Source organism: Manis javanica, chromosome 8 (assembly GCF_040802235.1).
Source record: "Manis javanica isolate MJ-LG chromosome 8, MJ_LKY, whole genome shotgun sequence".
Classification (NCBI taxonomy): domain Eukaryota; kingdom Metazoa; phylum Chordata; class Mammalia; order Pholidota; family Manidae; genus Manis; species Manis javanica.
Genome location: NC_133163.1, coordinates 98,772,091 through 98,791,892, shown reverse-complemented (window position 1 = coordinate 98,791,892; position 19,802 = coordinate 98,772,091). Strand labels below are relative to the sequence as shown.

Genomic DNA, 19,802 nt, shown 5'->3' with positions numbered 1-19,802 from the left:
AATGTCCCTAAGTCCCTTGAAAAAGTCCTTTAATGACATTGGTGGAATTTTTACTGGAATTACATAGAATTTACAGATTTATTTGGGGGTGCATTGACATCTTTACAATATTGTCTTCTTTTCCATAAAGATGATATATGTCTTTCTGTTTGTTCATTCCTTATTTATACCCTTTAATGAAGGTTTCCAAAAAAACCTTCCAGGATTCTTACTAGCTTTATACTTAGGTACTCTTGTAAAATGTACCCCATCCTGCCCCCACCATATAGTGTGGCTACTGCTACTGATACATGGGAATTATTTTTTTAGTAATTATTTTTAACTGAAATATAAATATAGAAAACATGAATACAGAAGAGTGCACAAATCCTAAGTGTACAGATGAACATACTTGTGCAACTCCTACCCAGATCAAGAAACACCATTTCCAGGATCCCAGAAAACCACTCAGTTTCTCTCCCTTTGTCCCAGTCACCACTTTCCTGACTTCACAGAAAAAACAGAAATTTTGCCTATTTGTGAACTTCATATAAATTAAACCATGCAGTATATATTCTTCATGTCTGGTTTCTTTTGCCCAAGAAATATGTTGTTGCTATGTAGTAGTCCATTGTTTGACTATCACAGTGATTATCATTGGTGTTATTTCCCGTTTGGGGTTATTATAAACAGGGTAGTGGTTATCTTTCTTGAGAATATCTTTCAGTGCACATATGTGCACAATTCTGTCAGATACATATCTAAGAATAAAATTGCTCAGTCATCTTATACAAGCAGCTTTAGTAGATTCTGTTTAATAATTCTGAGAACTGGATTAGCCAATTGGTACACAGTTGATGTTTCATTGAGCCTTCAAAACAGTATGATAAATACACCTCAGCAAGCTGGTCATTACCCTGTGGTCTCCGATAAGCAAGCCTAGAAACTCAGGTAAAAGAGACAATCTTCTTGGCTAACTAATGCAGGTCACATGGATAGTCTTCCTTCATATTGAAAAATCTTAATGTTAGTGTCTTAATCAGGATACTCTTGGAGGTGAGTGACTGAAACCGAATTCAAACTAACTTACAAAAAATAAACTAGAAAAAATATCTAAAAAGATAAGGTGGGAAGGGATGTATTGGCTGAAATGATGAAACAAATGTTGTCACCAGACTTTCTCTTTTCTCTATTTTTAACTCTCAGCTTTGGTTTTCTCTAGAGGGAAAGCTTCATTTCCAGCTAGGCTTTTCCCACATGGCAGCAAAAGATGGCTCCCAGAAGCTTTGGGCTAACACTGTGGTCCTTGATGGCTGAGAGATGCATTCTCTCCTATGATTCACCTTGGTTCCTCCCCAAAGATTCTGATTGGCTTTGCTGTATTCATGGTGTTTTCTGAATGGCTGGCCTGGATCATGTGTCCACCTGCAAGGAGATGGGGAGAGAAATGGGCATATCAAGCCCACCTGAACCCCATGTCTATATAAGATCAGTGTAAGATTGTGGATGGAATGGTTTCCAAAGGGATGCTGAGCAGGCAAAAAGAAACCAAAATTGCACGTCCATTACTGTTAGATTATATGTAACCAAGCATAACTAGTTTATAGCATCATACATGCTTAATTTGTTTATGTTTTCCAGATTATTGCAAATCATCATATGCAGTCTATTTCATTTGCCTCTGGAGGGGATTCTGTAAGTATGGATTCATAAGCATTCTTTCTGTAAGAGTTAAAAGAACTTCCACATAAAGCATATTAGCCACTACATGTCTTTTCCAAATATCTTATTACATCTTGTGAATAGCTATATGTAGCAGGTACTCAAATTTAGTTTTGACAAAATGCTTCCCATCACTGATTTTTAAAATATTTAGATTAGTAGGTGAGCTAATACTCCATAGTGTTTTTAGCCGTGGAGTTACATATGAGCAGCTTCTTGTCAAAGTCACAAAACACAAGTTATGTTATACATGTCCTCCCTTGGAATTCTTCTCAACATAGAGTTCCAGGCATATCCTGCTAATCAATTGCTTACGAGGGGAAATTGAATGAGGAATTGAAATGAGGGGAAGCCTATTTGCCATTCTGGCTCTCAGCCAAGGCAACTAAGTCTAATCTAAAATGAGCAACCAGGTTTGCAGAAACTCACAGAGGGAATGCTCAGCTGGGGAGAGAGAACTGTAGTTCCTTCTACAAGGCCACATGGTGCTTATCCATGAATTGTGTGCCACTGAGTGGATGCTCTCTCTCCAAGCCTGCTTTGCAGAGTGGGGGGTCATTCCCTGACTTTCTGTTGCATCATTTTGAACCAGAGCAAAAGGAGAGGGACACTGAAGCCAGGAAGCCTGTAATAACTGCCAAAGACACTAATGTGTTTAAATTGAGGGAGTAGATGGGTTTCTCGCCTCTGTGACATCATGACGTTTTTCTTATGGTCTTACTGACAATGTATTACACCTTCTATTCTGCAGAGCCTTTATTGTTGAAGATTATATCCTTCAGAAATGAGGCAGTAAAATCCATCTTAATAGTTGATTTTTTTCTGTCCACCACTCTTAGTGTTTCACTTCCAACTGAAGAATAGGATTTAGGGTCATAGAGGATAAGACATGTAACTTAGAAACTCAAGAGAGGTGTGAAATGATAGTAAAAATGAGATCTAGCAACTGGTGTCACTGAAGAGTTTTGATTTGTTTTAATCTCTATGCTAAATATTGAAAAGGAAAAATAATTGTCTATTGTATAAGGAATTAAAGTTCTGAAGTTACTCTCTGTAACCACTGCTTACTTTGCTGGCCATCTAAGGTATTCACGCAAAGTTCCTTCAGTTGGGGGTTGGTCTAATTTTTTTGTATGTGAAATATACACAGTTAAGTAGTATTTAAATTAGTCCACCCTTTAAAACATGTCAATAATTACTTGTCCTCACATTGGTTCCCTGGGACTGAAAAGTATTTAAGCATGTCAAGTCTAGACAGCCTGCCTTCAGTACTCCTTTGAAGCGTATGGAAGAAAAGCAGTCTTTACAGGATTTCCAGTCATTGTTTTCATGTGCTTTTTTTCCCTTTTATTAATGGATACAAAATTTTCTCTTTAGCCCTCACTACTTCCTTACCTTTCAGCTTTGGGTATAGTTATTTTCAAATGAATATATTAGTTCCATGGTGTCACCATTTAAAAGTAAACCAAATTTTGAGAACTCTACCTTTACCCCCATGAGAATCCACAGATGGTTAATTCATTAGCAAACAGGGGGCCTTCAAGTGCCTCCTTAGCTGCTGCAGTGTGAACCCATTACTGAATCTGAACTTCGATCCATCCAGCCTTCTGATCTGTCCTCAACAGCAACACACAAGGGATATGTTGTGTATGTTTGGTAGCAGTGAGGACGGACTGAATCCAGCCTCAAAAGGCCAGCATTGTCTCTTCTCTCCCTAGCCCATTATAGCTCAATCATCCATGAAAGAACTCAAATACTTGACTTAAGCAACTTAAATTAAAGGTTTCTGTAAGTCAAGTTCTATACATAGAAACATGTGAAAAATAATTGGTAGTGTTTGCACTAAATTTCCCCTTTCAAGTTTCAAGGGTTGCTGTCATTTTAGGATTTGTAAGCAAATCCTCAGTTCCCCTCTGCATGCCTTGCATGGTGTCCATTATAGTTCTCCAGAATCCTAATTTTTTTTAGAGTTTTTTCATATGTCTTTAGTTCTTTAGTTCTTTTAACCCTCCAAAGCACAGCCCCTACAAAAACAAACAGTAGAGCATTTCTAGCCACTATGGGAAAGTTTGTACCTACTGATTTGAGTGGGACCCCTGTGCAGCTGGGGAGAAAGGCTGCTGATTTTAATTTAAAATACAAAACTGGAGCAACAATAAGCATTGGTATTAGAGGTTCCTCTGAGTGACATAGACTCACTAACCTCTCTAAGCTTCAGGGTCCTCATCTATAAAATGGGAATGATCACCCTTGCCTCACAGTGTTGTAAGAATTAAGTGAAATGGTGCATGTAAACTGCTAGCGTAGTGCCGGGCACAGAGTGATAAAAGCACATTGTAGCTGCCATCACTGCTAGTACTAACACATGTCCATATTTTTTAAGACATTCACTGAAATAATTTACAACCTCACAGCTAACTGGGTACAGGAAGCTAAAAGTCTCCATTGCCCAATGTATTACCCTTCCTTCTAGCAGATTTCCTTCAAAGCTGAAAAAATACTGGGTATTCTTCCTCACCTCTTGACCTTTGCTCACCCTCACCTCTCTTATCAAACACAATTTACTTGTCTTCCTCCTATCATCCCTGAAGACGGTTCTTGGTAATGCTTCTGTATCTATATATACTTTCTCCATTGCTGAAATTCATTACAAGTATGTCAGCATTAAATACTTTTCTTATATTCCCCCCCACACACTATTTATGTTTTACTTTTAAGTTCTTTAAATTCTTTAAGTATTTACAGGTATAGAATTTTTGAACTATAAGAATATTGGACACTTTTTTAAAGATGAGGAGACTGAAGTCTGGGGAGTTCCTGTGACCTCCTTTCCCCTCGTGTAGTACATCAGACAACATTGCTGGCATCATACCATCCCTTCAACTTGAAAAATAGCAGCCAAGCTCCCAGCAACTGTAGTTTGCTTCTAAATTAATATAAAACAAAACTCGTATATATGTATGTCCTTATTTATTTACAAGATATTTCAAACCTTTTATCTTTTTTGCATAAGAAAAATTACTTAGGTGTTTTTTATTTTTTAAAATAACTGAAGACAAGTTATGCTGACCCTGAGATCCACTTCCTGTATGATTCAGCGTGGGTTATTAAGTGATTGTCCTTGAGGGTATTAAAAACGGGCTTTTATTTCCTGCCAGTTGATTGCATCTTCCCTCTAGAGAGTCATATTTCTAATCTGCAAATGGCATTGTGTGTATTTTTTTTCCCTGAGAACTGAGATAACAAAAAGCATCTTTAATTATTAAAATCTTATCATTCATCAGTTTACTATTTTCAATAAAAGTTAGAATTACCAAGTGGCTTTTGGTTTGTTTACTTTTACAAAGTCAGCAGTGCATCTGTTTGGGGTTTTTCATGGATGGTAAAATGGTTTTTTTCAAAATGGTTCTTCCTTTCCATATATTGGTCATATAAATGCCTTGTATTTTTGCTTTATTATTCCTTAAGATAACTTGTGCTGCACACAAGCAAGTTAACAACCACAAAGCCTGATGTGTCTTTTTAATCAACTTACTTGCTGACATACATGGTATCTGCTTGGGCAACTGGGAAATCATGGTGCCACATCCTAGTTTGCACCACCTTTGTGATTGCGTAACCCTGGTATTTCAGCTTTCAACACAGGAGAGTCATAGTCCCTAGCCGTTTTTAAAGAGTCTATGTCCTAACATATTCTCTACCTCCATTCTTTTTTATTCTTAGTGACTAAGAATCACTAAATCTGCCTCTAAATTTTTAATCTTCAACTTCCTTCCCCAAGGGGCAGAGTATGTGGACGTTGCTAAACTGTATAGTATCTATTTGTTTATATTCTGCCTAGGATGCTTTTCTTTTCTCTTTAAACAGGATTATTAGTATATTAGTTCTGGCCTGAGTGTCATGTCCTGCATGTACTCTGTATTTCAACAGTATAATCCATTCATTTTAAACATAATCATTTTCCCTTTTTTATAGGATACTACAGACTATGTTGCCTATGTAGCTAAAGACCCAGTTAATCAACGAGGTATGGAAAGCAACTTCTAGATTTTCTTAGAGCTGTTATATACCAACTTTAAAAAGTAACAAGCAGTTATTTTCGATATACACAGTGGTGAAGATCACTAGAGTATGCTATTGGGTTCTAGAAATACAATGATATTTGGGTTGGAAATAAATAGCCCTGCTAGCAGAACAAAGTAGAAAACAATATGTAGGTGGGAATTTAAATCCCAGTCATTTGAGAGACCCACAAACCAAAAGGCTTATTATCTTTTTGTATTGTTGAAAGAAAAGCTATTTTGTTTATGACTGAAGGGGCTGGCTGCTCCATCCCCAGCAGACAAGTGAATTACATGTAAGACCCATGCCAGTGAGGTTATCAGCCTGCATATGTGTTTATGCAGTTTGAGCCTCTGCACTTGCTGTTCAAGAGGGTGGATGTCACTGTGAGGGTTTGGCTTCTTCTCATATTTTGGATCCCAGCTTCAGTTTGGATCTCAGCTTAAATCTCTTCAGAGAGACCTTCTTTGACAGATAGCAGCTCCTGTCTCCAGTGGCATATCTCTCCCTGCTTCATCATAACACTTCACTCCTCTTCTTAACACTTTTCCCACATTTTCGGTGTGTTATTTACTCACCTGATGATGTGTTCAATGTCTGTCCTTTCTGCTCAAACCTCCATGAAGGCAGGAACCTGTTTATCTTATTCACTGTTGTTTCCCAAGCACTCATCACAATGCCTAACACACAGGTGGTACCAAGTAACTATTTTTGTTGAATGACTGAATGGAATGAATGAACGGAAGAGTAAGTGAATGGAGGAGTGTGTTAGTTGGATTGCTTGTCCCAGGATTTTGCAAGGTTGCCTGAGAAACTCATGTCCTAGCTATACTGTGGGTCAAAGGCCCAAGATTCTTTAGGTCACTGGACTCTAGACAGACATGGTTAGTGTTGCTTCTCATCTCTAACTCTGGGACATTCAGACTCCTCTGAGGGATGAGTGTTATTAGGTCACTTCTCCTTTTTAACTAAGCCTATTAGTTGGGCAGCATCTAATAAACCTCTGCCACCCCCAGGAATAGAGTATACCCCAAAACATTTATTAAGTACACATGGAATGTAATTTGGAAGTCCAAAGAACTTCCAAAGACAATTCTGACTTTTATAAGACACAGGTGGAAATGTACATGGCATGCTGGGGAGCAAGTAAATAGAACATATTTACTGGAATGCAGATTGTGTATGGAGGAAAATAAGTCTAGAAAGCATTTATACAGATAAGAGACAGCTAATAAGTAGGGCTCACTCCTCTGGGCAAGTGTCATGGGGAAGAATGCTGTTTACAAAGCAGAGCTTTAGGGAGACTGATTCGGCAGCAACGTGCAGTAGATGGATTCAGAGAGAAACTTAAGGCAGGGAGATCTATTTGGAAGCTGTCGTGCTTGTCAGAATGAAAGGACGAGGGCCAGCTGCTGGCACAGAACCTGACACTTAGGAGATGCTCAGTAAATGCTTGCCAAAAGAACAAGGCTCAGTGGCATAGTAAGCAAGGAACAGGTGAGAAATACTATGTAATGCTCCATTGAAATCACTCTAATGAAGAAGGGATAGCAGTCAAAGAGCGGCTAGGAGAGACAGGAACTAGAGAAGCGGGACTGGGGGTGGAGAAACAGAACACGACAAGGGATACCAGGGAAGAGCAACATCTTTTAATTAAGCCTGCGTTTCCCCAGATAATAACTGCATGGTATTTTGAGGAAGGCCTCTGAACAACACAGCTTCTTCTCTTAACCTGAAAAGGACAGGGCAAAAGAACAACACATAGATAAAAAAAAAAAAACAAAACCTAGCTCTTTAGTAACATTGCTATCAATCACTGAATATGTCAGGCGTGTCATTGCTTTTCAGTAAATGGTGGTGAGGAGTTCCATGTCAGTTGCTGAGGGTAATGGCCAAGCAGGACCCACATGCTCACAAATCTCTCCCCTTGCTTAAGTGATACAGGAGAGGCAAAGAAAATGATCATGCAGCTCATCCACTTTGAAAGCTTCTGTTCTGGTGCCCAAGTCAGAGCTGAGCTACTTGAAGGGGGTCCCAGGAAGACACGTATGAGAGCTGTTGACTGAGGTCATGGGTGGGATTTGAGAGATAAAAAGACAATGGACTCAGAAGCAGTTAAAATAGAGGTTTCAGTTATTTCTTGCTTTAGCCCCCACCCTGTATATAGGAAATAAATACTGGAGTCAAATGGATAGGTGGGAATCGTAATTCTCCTGCCATCTCACCAGGTGACCTCAGCTAAGTTGCTTCACATCCTTGAGCTTCAATTTATTTAACTGGGAGGAAAAACATTGACCTGCTGGTGCTGAAGGACTAACTGAGATAACACATGGAAAGCATCATTTCCTTTCCTCCCTCATCTGATCTTTAGAGAAATGGGTCTATCTAGAAGACAGATACTTGGAAACAGGGGGATTTTCTTGGATTAAAAAGTTAGTATCTCTCCACCCTTACTGCTCCATTTCCAGTCCTCTCATGCCCTTACTTATTTATGTTGGTTACAGAAACCTCTGTGAGAAGCCACTCTGTTCTCAGCATACCCCCTGCTCACACACTGTTCTAGTGCTAAATCCTTTCCTCTCTCCTGAGCTCCTGGACTTTAATTTCTGCACAGGGATACCGACCCAGTTGTCAAGTCCACAAATAAGTATTAATTACATACTAATATACAAGGGGCTGAGCTAATCACTATGGAAGAAAAATAGTTCCTGGCCACCACAAGCTCATCCTTTAGTGGAGAGAGAAACACAATGTGTAGGATGTGCAGGGAGAAGGAGAGTGACCGAGACAACAGTGCCTGGAGCATAGCAGGTGCTCGGTCAGGATTTGTGGAAGAAATGAATAAAAGCACAGGTGATGGACCCATGTGGTGAGAGTGTGGGCTCTCTCTTTGGATAGTGTGTGAGTAAAAGTGGTGTTGTAGAGAAGGGACAGAGTAGAAATAGGAGCCATGGCTGAAAAGGTAGGTCAGAAACAGATTGTGGAGGGCTCTGAATGCTGGTCAGAAGGTCACTGGGAGCCACTAGGGATTTTGGGCTTTATAGAAATTATTCTAGCTTCCACCTTTCCACTGAAATTCTAAAGTGATAATTTTGCCAGTATTTGTATCTGTAAAAGTGATAGTGGAGGGCAGAAAAGCAGTCTCGAGTTGTAGAGTCTAATTTGGAGGACATCTCATCAGTCCTGGGCAGGGGTGGTAGTGTTCTACATTGCACTGTGGGAGGAAGGGGCAGTTTGGAGAAATCTGTGAACTCCTGGTTCCTGGGAACTATTTAGATATGAGGTTGATGAAGAAATAGAAGTCAGATGGTCCTGAGGATTTAATGAGATATTGTATGCAGTGCAAATACCTCAGTGCCTGACTCGTAGTAAGTCTGCAATGGATGATAGCTATTGTTAGCATCGTCGTCACTGTCGTCATCATTATAGTCATCATCCTGTGTGATCTGGAGTGGTGTTACCACTAAAGAAACAGGGGTTATTGCAAACTAGGAAAAGAAAACAACGCAGTAGAGAAACAGGGCAAAAATGGTAATAGGTACTATTTACTGCGTGCTCACCTCATACAGGCACTGTTCCGAGTACTTTGCATTGTCTCATTTCTTGCTTAAAGCAACCCTCTGAGCTTGGTGTTAATCTTAACTCCTTTAGAATAGAAGCAAACCCTGGAGTTGAGAAAAGAAAGTTGGTTATCAAGCTCACCCAGCCAATAAGCAGGTGCTGAGCACACCTTTGCAAAAAAACATTACCAGGCACCAAGAAACATTTAAAAAATTTATTAGCTACCTCACTAGCAATCCAAGTAACACACATTTTATTTAAATATACTTCATCTTCAAATTCCAACCGCTGATAAAAGGTAAAATGTGGTTCAAAGTAGAAGTTACTTTGAACACTGCTGGTTGGAATGTAGGTCCAAATGTTTTGGACAGCAATTTGACAATTTGCATCAAAAGTCTTATAAATGTAAATGCTTTTGAACCACTAATTTCACTTGTAAGGAAATAGGACATGCACAAAGATTAAGCAATAAAGATCGTTGTCATGTATTATTTAATAGGAAAAACAAAATTAGTTCAATGTTCACAAATAGCAAATAATTTAAATGAATCCATAGAACGTACTACTATGTAGCAATAAAAGCTAGTAGTATAGAAGGTTAAATAATGACATGGGGAAAATGTTCACAATGCTTTAAGTGCAAAAAGCATAACTTGAAGTAATGTGTATAATATAATCCCAGGTAATATTTTGGAGGTAGATATACTTAGAAAAAAGATTGAAAAGACACATGCCAACATATCAATAACAGTTATCCCTAGATAGTGAGACAGATAATTTTTACTTTTTCTTGGTGCCTTATTATTTTCTAAAACTCATACAATGAGTATTTATTATATTTATAAAAACAAAAAAGTGTTTTAAATCCATGAATACATTTTTTAAAAATACTGAAGCCAGAAAGATGATGTTATATGATCACCCAGTGAGTTTGATTTGTCCTGGGAAAAATGTTCAGCAGACAGAAGCCTGGGGAACGGGTAGGGTAGAGGCAGAGAAAGAGACAGACTGAGGCAGAGACGGAGACCAGGCCTCAGGGGCAGGTTTAGAAACACCTAAGGGTGAGCGAGGTCCTTGAGGGAGGAGCAGGAGAAGGCCAAGGGCCTCAGGAGTGGGAGAACTGGAGGAGACGGTCCCCGGAGGAGTAGTTGGGGGGAAGGGAGAAAATCAGGGGATGGGTGTCACCTGAGGAGGATGAGTGAGTCTCTCCGAGAGGAGATGACCCTGAATGTCACAGAGTGAAAAGGAGGAGGGGTAGTGAAGGTAGACACTGCCACTCTGTCCAGCAATTAAAAGGCCATTGGTCGCCTCGGGAAGCACCATGTCAGTGGATGGGCAAAGTCAGGGGCCAGACCTCAGGCGGGAGGAGGAGAGCATGGTTGACAGGCAGTGGACCGGGCTGTGTGCTGATGATTCTGCATGCACGTTCCTACTAACTCCCCGTGGCTTGATTCACTTTTAGCATTAGCTCATTCAAGTCAAAGCAGTGGCCACTTTTTTCCATCTTGGCTAGGATCCTTTGGTGAACTCATCTTCTTATAAATAAGACCTTTTCTGTAGAAAAGGTAAGTTCAAGTAAGAATGTTTTGAGTTTATTTGGTGACTAATGGCCTGCCCCTGAAACTGCTGTAAATACGAATCCATATTCTCTTCACCTCTTCCTCCAAATATGTAATAGTCCAGGAAGGTTTAGATATTTTCTCTGAATCTAGTCTGTGAAGAGGCCCCAAGTTTACCTGGGCTACCTGGATGTAGGAAGGCCATGGCTCTGAGTCACTGAAGAAAGTTTAAAAAAACAAGACTATAAAGTCAATTTAAATTAGCCTGCTTATTTATATTTATGTTTATGGTTATAAAATGTGTATATCTCTGGCGACGTCAGTTAACTGCTAGCTGGCTTCTGGTTGATTTCTTCCTAAGGGGTGGAGGTCTCACTGCTTCTACCCCACAGCACCATCTGGTGGTTAATCTGAGAAGCTGCACTTTTGAATTTCAAGTTTCTAATAACAAAAAACAGAAACAAAAACAAAAAACTGGTCTATTAAAAACCAATATAAACTAGTAAAGAAGGGCCCATTATCCTGTAGGAATAGTTCTCAGCCTCTTGTCCATGACTATCCAATTAAATATAGAAGACTATGAATCTAAGATTTTAAATCCTCCTTAGTGTAGTACCTGATACCCAAATGTAGAACTGTGGGTCTGACTACAAGATGCAATGAAAAGAACCCAGATCTGCATCTGATTCCAGACATGGAGACCAAGCTTTGGCCTCCGTGCAAAATTAACATGACTGGGAAGACATTCTTTTTTTGGAAATTGGAATTTATATACTTGGCTTCCTTCTTTCCCATTAGGTAAAGATTGGGCAATTCTTGGCTTTTGGAGATGGGTCTAACACTGGGAAATGGGCATATTTGTGTGACTCAAAGCCCAGCCTTAAAAAGAACGAAGACCATTTTCACAGAGCAGCCTGTCTGCTAGTGGCAACATCAGAGTTATCAAAATGTGTGTCTTCCTTGAAGGTGGGGAGGCTGCACACACTCACAGGGTCAGCCTTTTTGCCCAGTGTCATTTCTCTCATGGTGGCAGGCTCCACTGTTTTGTTTTTGTTTTTCTGTTTAATCTTCTTTCAAAAGTAATATGGCAGTAATGAGGTTATCCAAAGAAAAGCAGAAAATTATGTTGCTAGCATCAGCCCAGGCACAGGACCAAATCCTCAAAGTACCAGAGTCAGAAAAGTTGAGAGAAATAAAACATTTTAGAAGTGTGTGAGACGTGGCAGAGGACAGTCTCTGGGTTTGGTTGATTCACTCATTCCTGAGTGCCCACATGCCCTGCTCTGTCCTGTTCTGCAGAGGGTTTTAGCTTCTGCAACAAAGGAAAGATAGGATTTCTGTAAAGCAACTTCAGAGGTCACCCAGTGCCCTGATTAGCAGGCAAGGATCCTGCTGTACAATGACTTGTTCAGGGTCACACAGTTTGTAGCATAATTGGAATTTAAACATGAATCTGATTGTTTTCACAGCATTCTTTTAAACATCGTTGTTTTCTCATTCCTCTCACAGGAGTCTCACTTTAGTCTTTCCTTCTCTCCCTTCCTCTCTTTCCTTCCTTCTTTTGTTCTTTATATTTATGTATGTATATACGTATGTATGTTTGAATTTCCTGCCTCTTTCATTACCTTCCCCATCTTTATCTCTCAACAGCTCCTTGATCCTAAGAAGAAATAAAGTTGTAAAAATCATTGTCTCGTTTAGATAGGATTTCTGGTCTTGGTTTATTTTTAATTGGACCAGGGATTTATGAGATGAAAAACAAAGAATTTTAGTGAATTACCTTTTCTTATCTTAACGTAGCAGAACTTTCCTTGGCTCCCCTGGAGGACACATCTCGAGGGGCACTTTGTAGGTGTAAGGCTGTGAGGCCCAGAAGGAGGGGACTGCGGCCCCAGTAATCATTTGTATCACTCTGGCTCTAAGAACCTGCCCTACTGTGGGCGCTCCCTGCAGATCTTGCTTCAGTAAAACTGAAGACAATTTCTCACAGTATAATTATAAATGTGATCCAGGGAAATCAGTATTTTATTCATCAACACATATTTTTAAAACATCTGCTGTGCGTTGGTCACTGTGTGAAACTGTTATAGAGAAAAAGAAAAGGCAATATAAAATGGCAGTCTAAAGATAGACCAAACATTTTCCTTTGGTAGAAATAATATAAATTTACAGATATTCTTATTTGGGCTTTCAAAATTAGAATTAGCTTCTAAGTCTATTTCAGGACCCAGGTTGCTTCTTTAAAGGGACAGCCTTATAGGAAATGATAAATAGCTTTTGAGGAAATTTGACACCTCAGCATTGCTTGATTTGGTAATACTGTCCTCTGACCCCCATGCCCCCACATACACACACCCCTCTTCCAAAATTTTCATTTAAATATTTTAAATAAAAGTCAATTCTGAAATGAGAATTAACTGAGATTCCTAGAGATGATTATCAATATAAGGCTAAGAAACACTGTTGGAGGTTCAACTATAACCTACTGTTATAGGCTCTGCAAAGTATATCAGATGTGAGTGAACTGTCTTTTGTTTGAGTAAATACAAAACCCTTTCCCAGACAGTGCAAAGCACAAAATCATGCTTCCAAGTCAGCACAGGTAAATCATTCCATAAAGACAGCTATCTCTCCTCTGCTCAGATACCTCCTTTAGTAATGTGTTGATTTCACAGTTCCTGAGATCCGCAAGACTTCCTTGTGTCTAATGAATTCTCCATGCGCTCATATACACCTTGTTATTCTCAGGGAACAGCTGACGGTTTTTACAACACTCTTGTATATATTTAACTGTTATCAAGCTTTTCCTCATCCCTCAATTCTTCAGGCCATACAAACCAATATTCTTTTATTAAAAAAATTTTGTTTCTCATGAAACTTAATTGCCTTTATCTCTAGCCATCCTTAGGATTCTTTCTAAACCATCCATATGAAACTTCAATTTCAATGAAATCTTCAAGGCCTTAAGCAAGACATGTGACTCTTACCAAGTCAAGAATGATATTCCATATGGTGGGGAGAGGAATTTATAGTCCCTGAACATATGCTCTTGTTTTTACATAGCAGCAGCCGATTTGCTAGTTCCTCTTTGCTCGTCTGTCAGCTGCCCCCTCCACAATTTCTTTCTTTAATTTACTAGTTTGAAATTAGTGTCTTCCCAGTCACTGCTTCTCAGAGAAAGTGTCTAGTAAAAATTTTAGTATCTTTTAGTAATGTCATCACAAAATGTTGATTTGATGCTTAATGGAGATAACTCTTGAGTAGGATTTTGAAAATGGGATTACCATAGCATCCCTGCTTTATAAGGGCAACGGCAGGGCACAGGGGTGGTGGTAGACGAGGGGTATCCAAAGCTCCTATCTTCACCAGCAGCTTATCCCCTACTATTTGGGGGAAGGCAGGCGGTTTGGGAAGTTACCTTTTTTCAATCTCCTGTAGCATAGCATGCAGAGACAAGACTGCCAGCCTTGTGTGTCTGTCACATTGCTGTCCCGCGCCGCTCCTGTAGTGAATTCTAGACCTGACACTGAACATGAGTCACATTATTAGTCAAGATGAGCCCACTTTTATTAAAGTGTGAACCCACAATACCTGCTTTGAGACCCAAACTTTAAGTGTTAGATGTAAAATACAAATGTTTCTTCTGTTTAAGGCATATGAAATATGAAGTAATCTTTATGTCATGTCAGAGTTGAAGAGAGCTTGTAAACCTACTCCCTTTATTCAGTTATCAGTATATGGCTGGAAGTATTTTGACTTTATGTAATCTTCTCTTATTGACAATATATTTTAATTTTTTTTTGTATGTCCTCTTGCAGCCTGCCACGTATTGGAATGCCGCAACGGAATGGCCCAAGACGTCATAAGTACCATAGGGCAGGCTTTTGAACTCCGGTTTAAACAGTATTTGCAAAATCCTTCTTTGAACACTTCTTGTGAAAGGTCAGCCAAGAGTTCTGTAATTACTTGACTTAGTGTTTTTCTTTTATTTTAAAATTAATGTAGCATTTTAAAATTGGCTAATGAAATTAGAATTTTTTTTCTTACCAATAGGCACAGTTGCAATACAAATGGACAGTGACATTTTCTGTTTTTCTTCCATTCATATTTGTCCAGGTGTTGTTTCTTCTGGCTTTGTAACAAAATTAAAGGAGACTTTCAAAGTGAGAAGGGATCAGTTCTGTTTCTCTGATGTTATTATACAGAGCTAATAATTAAGTAGTATCATAAAATAATAAACGTCAATAAATTTCTCAACATTATTTCAACCCCGGATCCCTTGCATATCAATGAAAACAAAAAACAAAAAATCCCACAAAAACAAAATCATGAATTAAGAGCAAAATAATAAGAATCAAATGTCTACCACAGGAATTCCTGTTAATTTGCTGGTTTGCAATGTAAATAGATCAGCTCCAGCTAAACTGTGGCAGGGGTGGACCCTGACGTGACTCAAGGATCTGGTTGTTCTGCCTAAAGCACAGAAAGTCCTCAATGAAAGCTGAACCCTGTCAGGGCTGCCAGACTGCACCATGCGTGGAATGCAGTGGGGCCTCTGGCTTACAGAAGTCACTCCTGAGAAACAAAATGCATGGACACATATTTAACAGTACCCCTCATTTGTCATTTCTTGTGTCAATAAACATGGAGTTTGGAGATCTTCCCTGAGGTGGTGGTCTAGGGTAGCAAAGGGGAGGGGATTACCAGGGAGGCTTGATGTTGAATTTTTCCAAGGAAAGCACTTCTCTCAGTGCCATCATTTTGTTGACATGTAATAACACAAAAACTGTGGGTTGTCGATGGAATCAGCTCAGTCCAGAAGGACTTGATTTATTCTTTCTCATAATTTTTTTTACTAATTCCAATTTGGAAAAAAAATATTGGTTTGTTTTTTTGCCCCGTTTCTATTTTAAAAACAATGCCTGTTTACATAAATCTACCCACTTGTCACATATGGTGCTAATATTTCTTTGTGATTCCTGTATACTCCCCCAGATTTGTGCAGACAAGATAGCTGTCCACAGCATTCTTATTTTTTTTTTTCATTTTTAAACTGGGCCAGGCCCTCTGTCCAAATCTAAATTTTCTTTCAGCAAAACATATCCAAAATGGTACAATCAAACATGCTAGAGATACCCAGGAAAACTTTATATTTTTATATCCCATTGACAAAAACATCTTACATTCAGGAAGTTCATATATATGTACATATATTTTTATCACTCGAGGGAGAGACACAAGCACCACCCTTGGCACTTTTTGTTGGCTTACCCATTTTACTTGTCTGGTAAAGTGGAAATGGAAAGCTAAACAAGTCAGCCATCTGGTTGCTTCCACCCATATGTTTGAAATCTCTTAAACACAGCTATAAACTTAAAACATGAATTCAAAGTTTTTCAAGATGATTTGCATGGTTCTGATCCCTCTGCATCCCCTACAGCATTTGAATTCCCGCCCAGCCTCTTGGGGATTCTTCTTTCCCTTACAGTGAGGAGGTGCCCAGTGATGGCCGCGCTGAGGAGAGAGAGGATCATGAGTATTACAATGAAATCCCAGGGAAGCAGCCACCTGCAGGTGGCGTTTCAGATGTGCGGATCAAAGTTCAAGCCACAGAACAAATGGCTTACTGCCCCATACGGTGTGAGAAGTTGTGCTATTTGGTAAGTAATGTTTTATTGTTATTGGAACTAACAATGCAGTTCTGTCCTTATCACTTGAGAATTTAATTTGAAGGTCTCCAAATGCTAGAGGAAGTATCATTTTCCTCAGTACAGGGCCAGAGAGTGAATCATTGTCAAGGGCTGTACTAGATCATTTTTCACTCCCATCCTTCAACCTCAGCCTCAGCAGATGACTTCACATCTTATTTCATTGGGAAGACTAAGGCAGTCAACATGTCATCCTCAATTTCATTCTTCCCCGTCTCCAAGTCTTCCTATGTTCTCACTTTTCTTCTTAGTGGCTGTCTTTCCCACCACTATTCTTTCCCCTGAGTTCCTGATCCCATCTCCTCCTTCCAGCTACCTGCCCTTGTGCTTTCCATCAACCACGGTCTCAATCTTTATTCTCTCTGTCAGCCAGGTTTTCTCCTCTGTTTGCAAATGTGCTTGGACTCCCCTAACCCAACTGGTGATGTCCCACATCCTTGTCACTTTCCTTTCACCCTAGAAAAAACACTGTTCCTATCTCTGCTTTCATATCCACACTATACTTCTCAGGTCTGGATTCCACTTGACAACTTGATAGAAATTACTTGTACAAAAGTCACCGACAGTTTAATTGCTAAGCCTACTCCCTTCTTTAATATACACAGTCTGTCTACAGCCTTTGACACCTGTTGGCTGCCTCTTCTTTTTTTTGTCTGACCTCTTCTGTTAGCTTCTAAAGCATTTCCGTCATGTCATTCTCATTCCACATCTCTAGTTCTCATGTTTTCCAACATTTCATTATGAGTATTTTCAAACATATAGGCAAGTTGAAAGAATTATATAGTGAAAACTCATATACTCAGCATCTAGATTCCACAGTTAACATTTTACTATTCTTGCTCTGTCATCCTGTGTAGCCATCTATCACCCCATCAATACATCTTTTTTTTGATGAGTTGCAAAGTAGGTTACATCTTCTCTTTTTATATTTTGTTTTCTTTCACTCCCTCCCCTGCGGACCCGACCCCCCACTTACCTGTTCTTGCTCTGCTCTGTTCCTGGCCCTACTTTCACCTCTCCCACATGCATGAGCTCTCCTCCAGCTTCCATATCTTCCTTCAGCCATTACCTGTCTCTGCAGCTGTAATGCCATAAGCGTGACATTACTTGTCTCTATTAGGAGTGAGCTCAGCATTTTCTCCTTGACTCTAAACTGTATTCCTCTCCTGATTTACTATTATTTACTAAGGCACTACCACTCTTTCACTATAGTCTTATGTTTTTCTCACACTATAGGGCCCATATCAACTCAGACTTTAAGATCTAGGATTCTACCATGAAAATATCTTTTGAATTTACCCAACATTTTCTATTCCTATTGCACCTTTCTAACTTCTGGTCCTCACTTGCCCGGATGATTCCGAAAGCCCCTTCCTCATCTCCAAAATCATTCTCTCAAACCCTCCTGCATGGTACTGCTAGATTAATCTTTCTAAAGCACAGACACTGCTGTTCTCAATGGCATCAATGGACATCATTCCATTTCTGAAGAGAGCAATGTATATGTATATAAGGGTTTGTTGAAGCCCTCTGATAAGATGAGATTTTCAAGGATGAAAAATGAGCCTGACATATATCTCAGTAGAGATCCAATCTATCAGTTTACAGTTAGATAGAGGTTTGCTAAATGGCCAGTGTTTATTCATATGTTCTGGAAATCACACTTTCTGGCTGAAACTTGGACTGAGTCCTGTGACCTCTCAAAAAGAAGCAGGAGCCCTCAGGACACAGGCCTCACATTGGCAGCCTTGATGGCCCCCTGCCCAGTCAGACCCCCCTCTGCAGCTCCAAAACAAGCGGAGTTTAAGCTCCCCACCACAAACTCAGTTTCCTTTTCTTACCTGTCAGTCACTTCCTGTGTCAGAAAGTGAAGTGAACTTGTCTACTGTGTTCTGCAGGGCATATTATTAATGTTTTTTTTAAGTTTATAGACATATACTATGTTTGTAAATGTTTCATTTGCTTTCGTACAGCCTGGAAACTCCACGCACAGCAGTGTATATGAGAACTGTTTAGAACAAAGCAGGGCAACAGGTAGGTACAACTGCCCTTCCCCTCCTGCCCCCATCTTATTCTCTTTAAGTCATGGGGTCCTGTATGCCCCTTGCTCTTAAACCCCCATGGGAAAGTCAGGTGTATATAACCAAACACGTAATGCCCCAGTTGCAGGCTTCCCACACTCTGATGGCCCAGAATGCCACCGGGAAGGTGTCGCCAGAAAGGCTCGCTTCTCCCTTGCTCCTGGGAGCTCTGTCACGCTGTCGTTTCACTTTATGGGCTCTTTCCCTGCTTCATCATCGTGAAAGCATTTTCGCTGGAAAGGTGCTGTCTGTGCTCAAAACTCAAGGGAGTTTCACTTCAAAGAAGACACTAATGTGAGACTTTATGCTTGTCAAATCCATTCAGATTAAAACAAAACTTTTATTTCTGCTTGGAAAAGGGAACAAAAAGACATCTGAAATGTGAAAGTCCCAATTAGGGGCCCATCCACCATGCACTAGCCAGGGCATTGTATGTCTTCTTACTACTCGTGAAAACTGATATTGGGCACAACTTCACAGCACAAATGAAGGGTATTGACTATCAGATTGGAAACATATTTTCATGAGAAGTTATACTGCTGGTTAGTCACTTCCTCCTTATGAACTGTTGACAATATTTATTTCTTTGGGCAGAAAAGTTTTGCAGCTTTCTGGCAGGGAGATGACTGAACAGCATTATGGTAGAGGATAGAGTTGGATAACCACACTTAACGACTCCAATTAAATTAGTAGGAACTTGCCACCTAGAAGGTAGTCACTTGCAAAGATACTTTCATGTTTCTTATGGAATTATACCAGTGTAATCAATTCATTTTATTATTTCTTATACAGTCGGGGATATCTGAGGTTTATTGTTTTTGGTGCAGCTATGATTACTGCTTTCCTCCACCCTGCAAGGATTTAATAGTTAGGAACACACTACAGACAGGAACACACTATGTAGTATTGTAACCATTTTCTGCCTGTGCTGGAGCCCACTTGGAAATGTCTCCACATACTATTTTATCGTAGTAGAGTCTTCATTAATTCAGCAGTTCACTCAGTGACTGTGGACCTCCTGTGGGTCAGGCACTGCCTTAGGATGGAGACACAACTGGCATTCCTGTAGTTCGCAGATTAACCAGGAAGACACACCTTAAACGAATGCTTAGAAATGTGATGAGTATTTC

General features: G+C 39.7%; 1 protein-coding gene across 1 annotated transcript in view; it reads left to right on the top strand.

The window, feature by feature from the left end:
- SHC4 (SHC adaptor protein 4) overlaps positions 1-19,802 on the top strand; it is a 120,647-nt gene that overhangs the window by 76,132 nt on the left and 24,713 nt on the right. Inside the window, exons 5-9 of the mRNA XM_017668841.3 lie at positions 1,621-1,674; positions 5,677-5,728; positions 14,702-14,825; positions 16,372-16,543; positions 18,565-18,625. Coding sequence (XP_017524330.3) covers positions 1,621-1,674; positions 5,677-5,728; positions 14,702-14,825; positions 16,372-16,543; positions 18,565-18,625 — 463 coding nt within the window. The remainder of the gene's footprint in view (positions 1-1,620; positions 1,675-5,676; positions 5,729-14,701; positions 14,826-16,371; positions 16,544-18,564; positions 18,626-19,802) is intronic.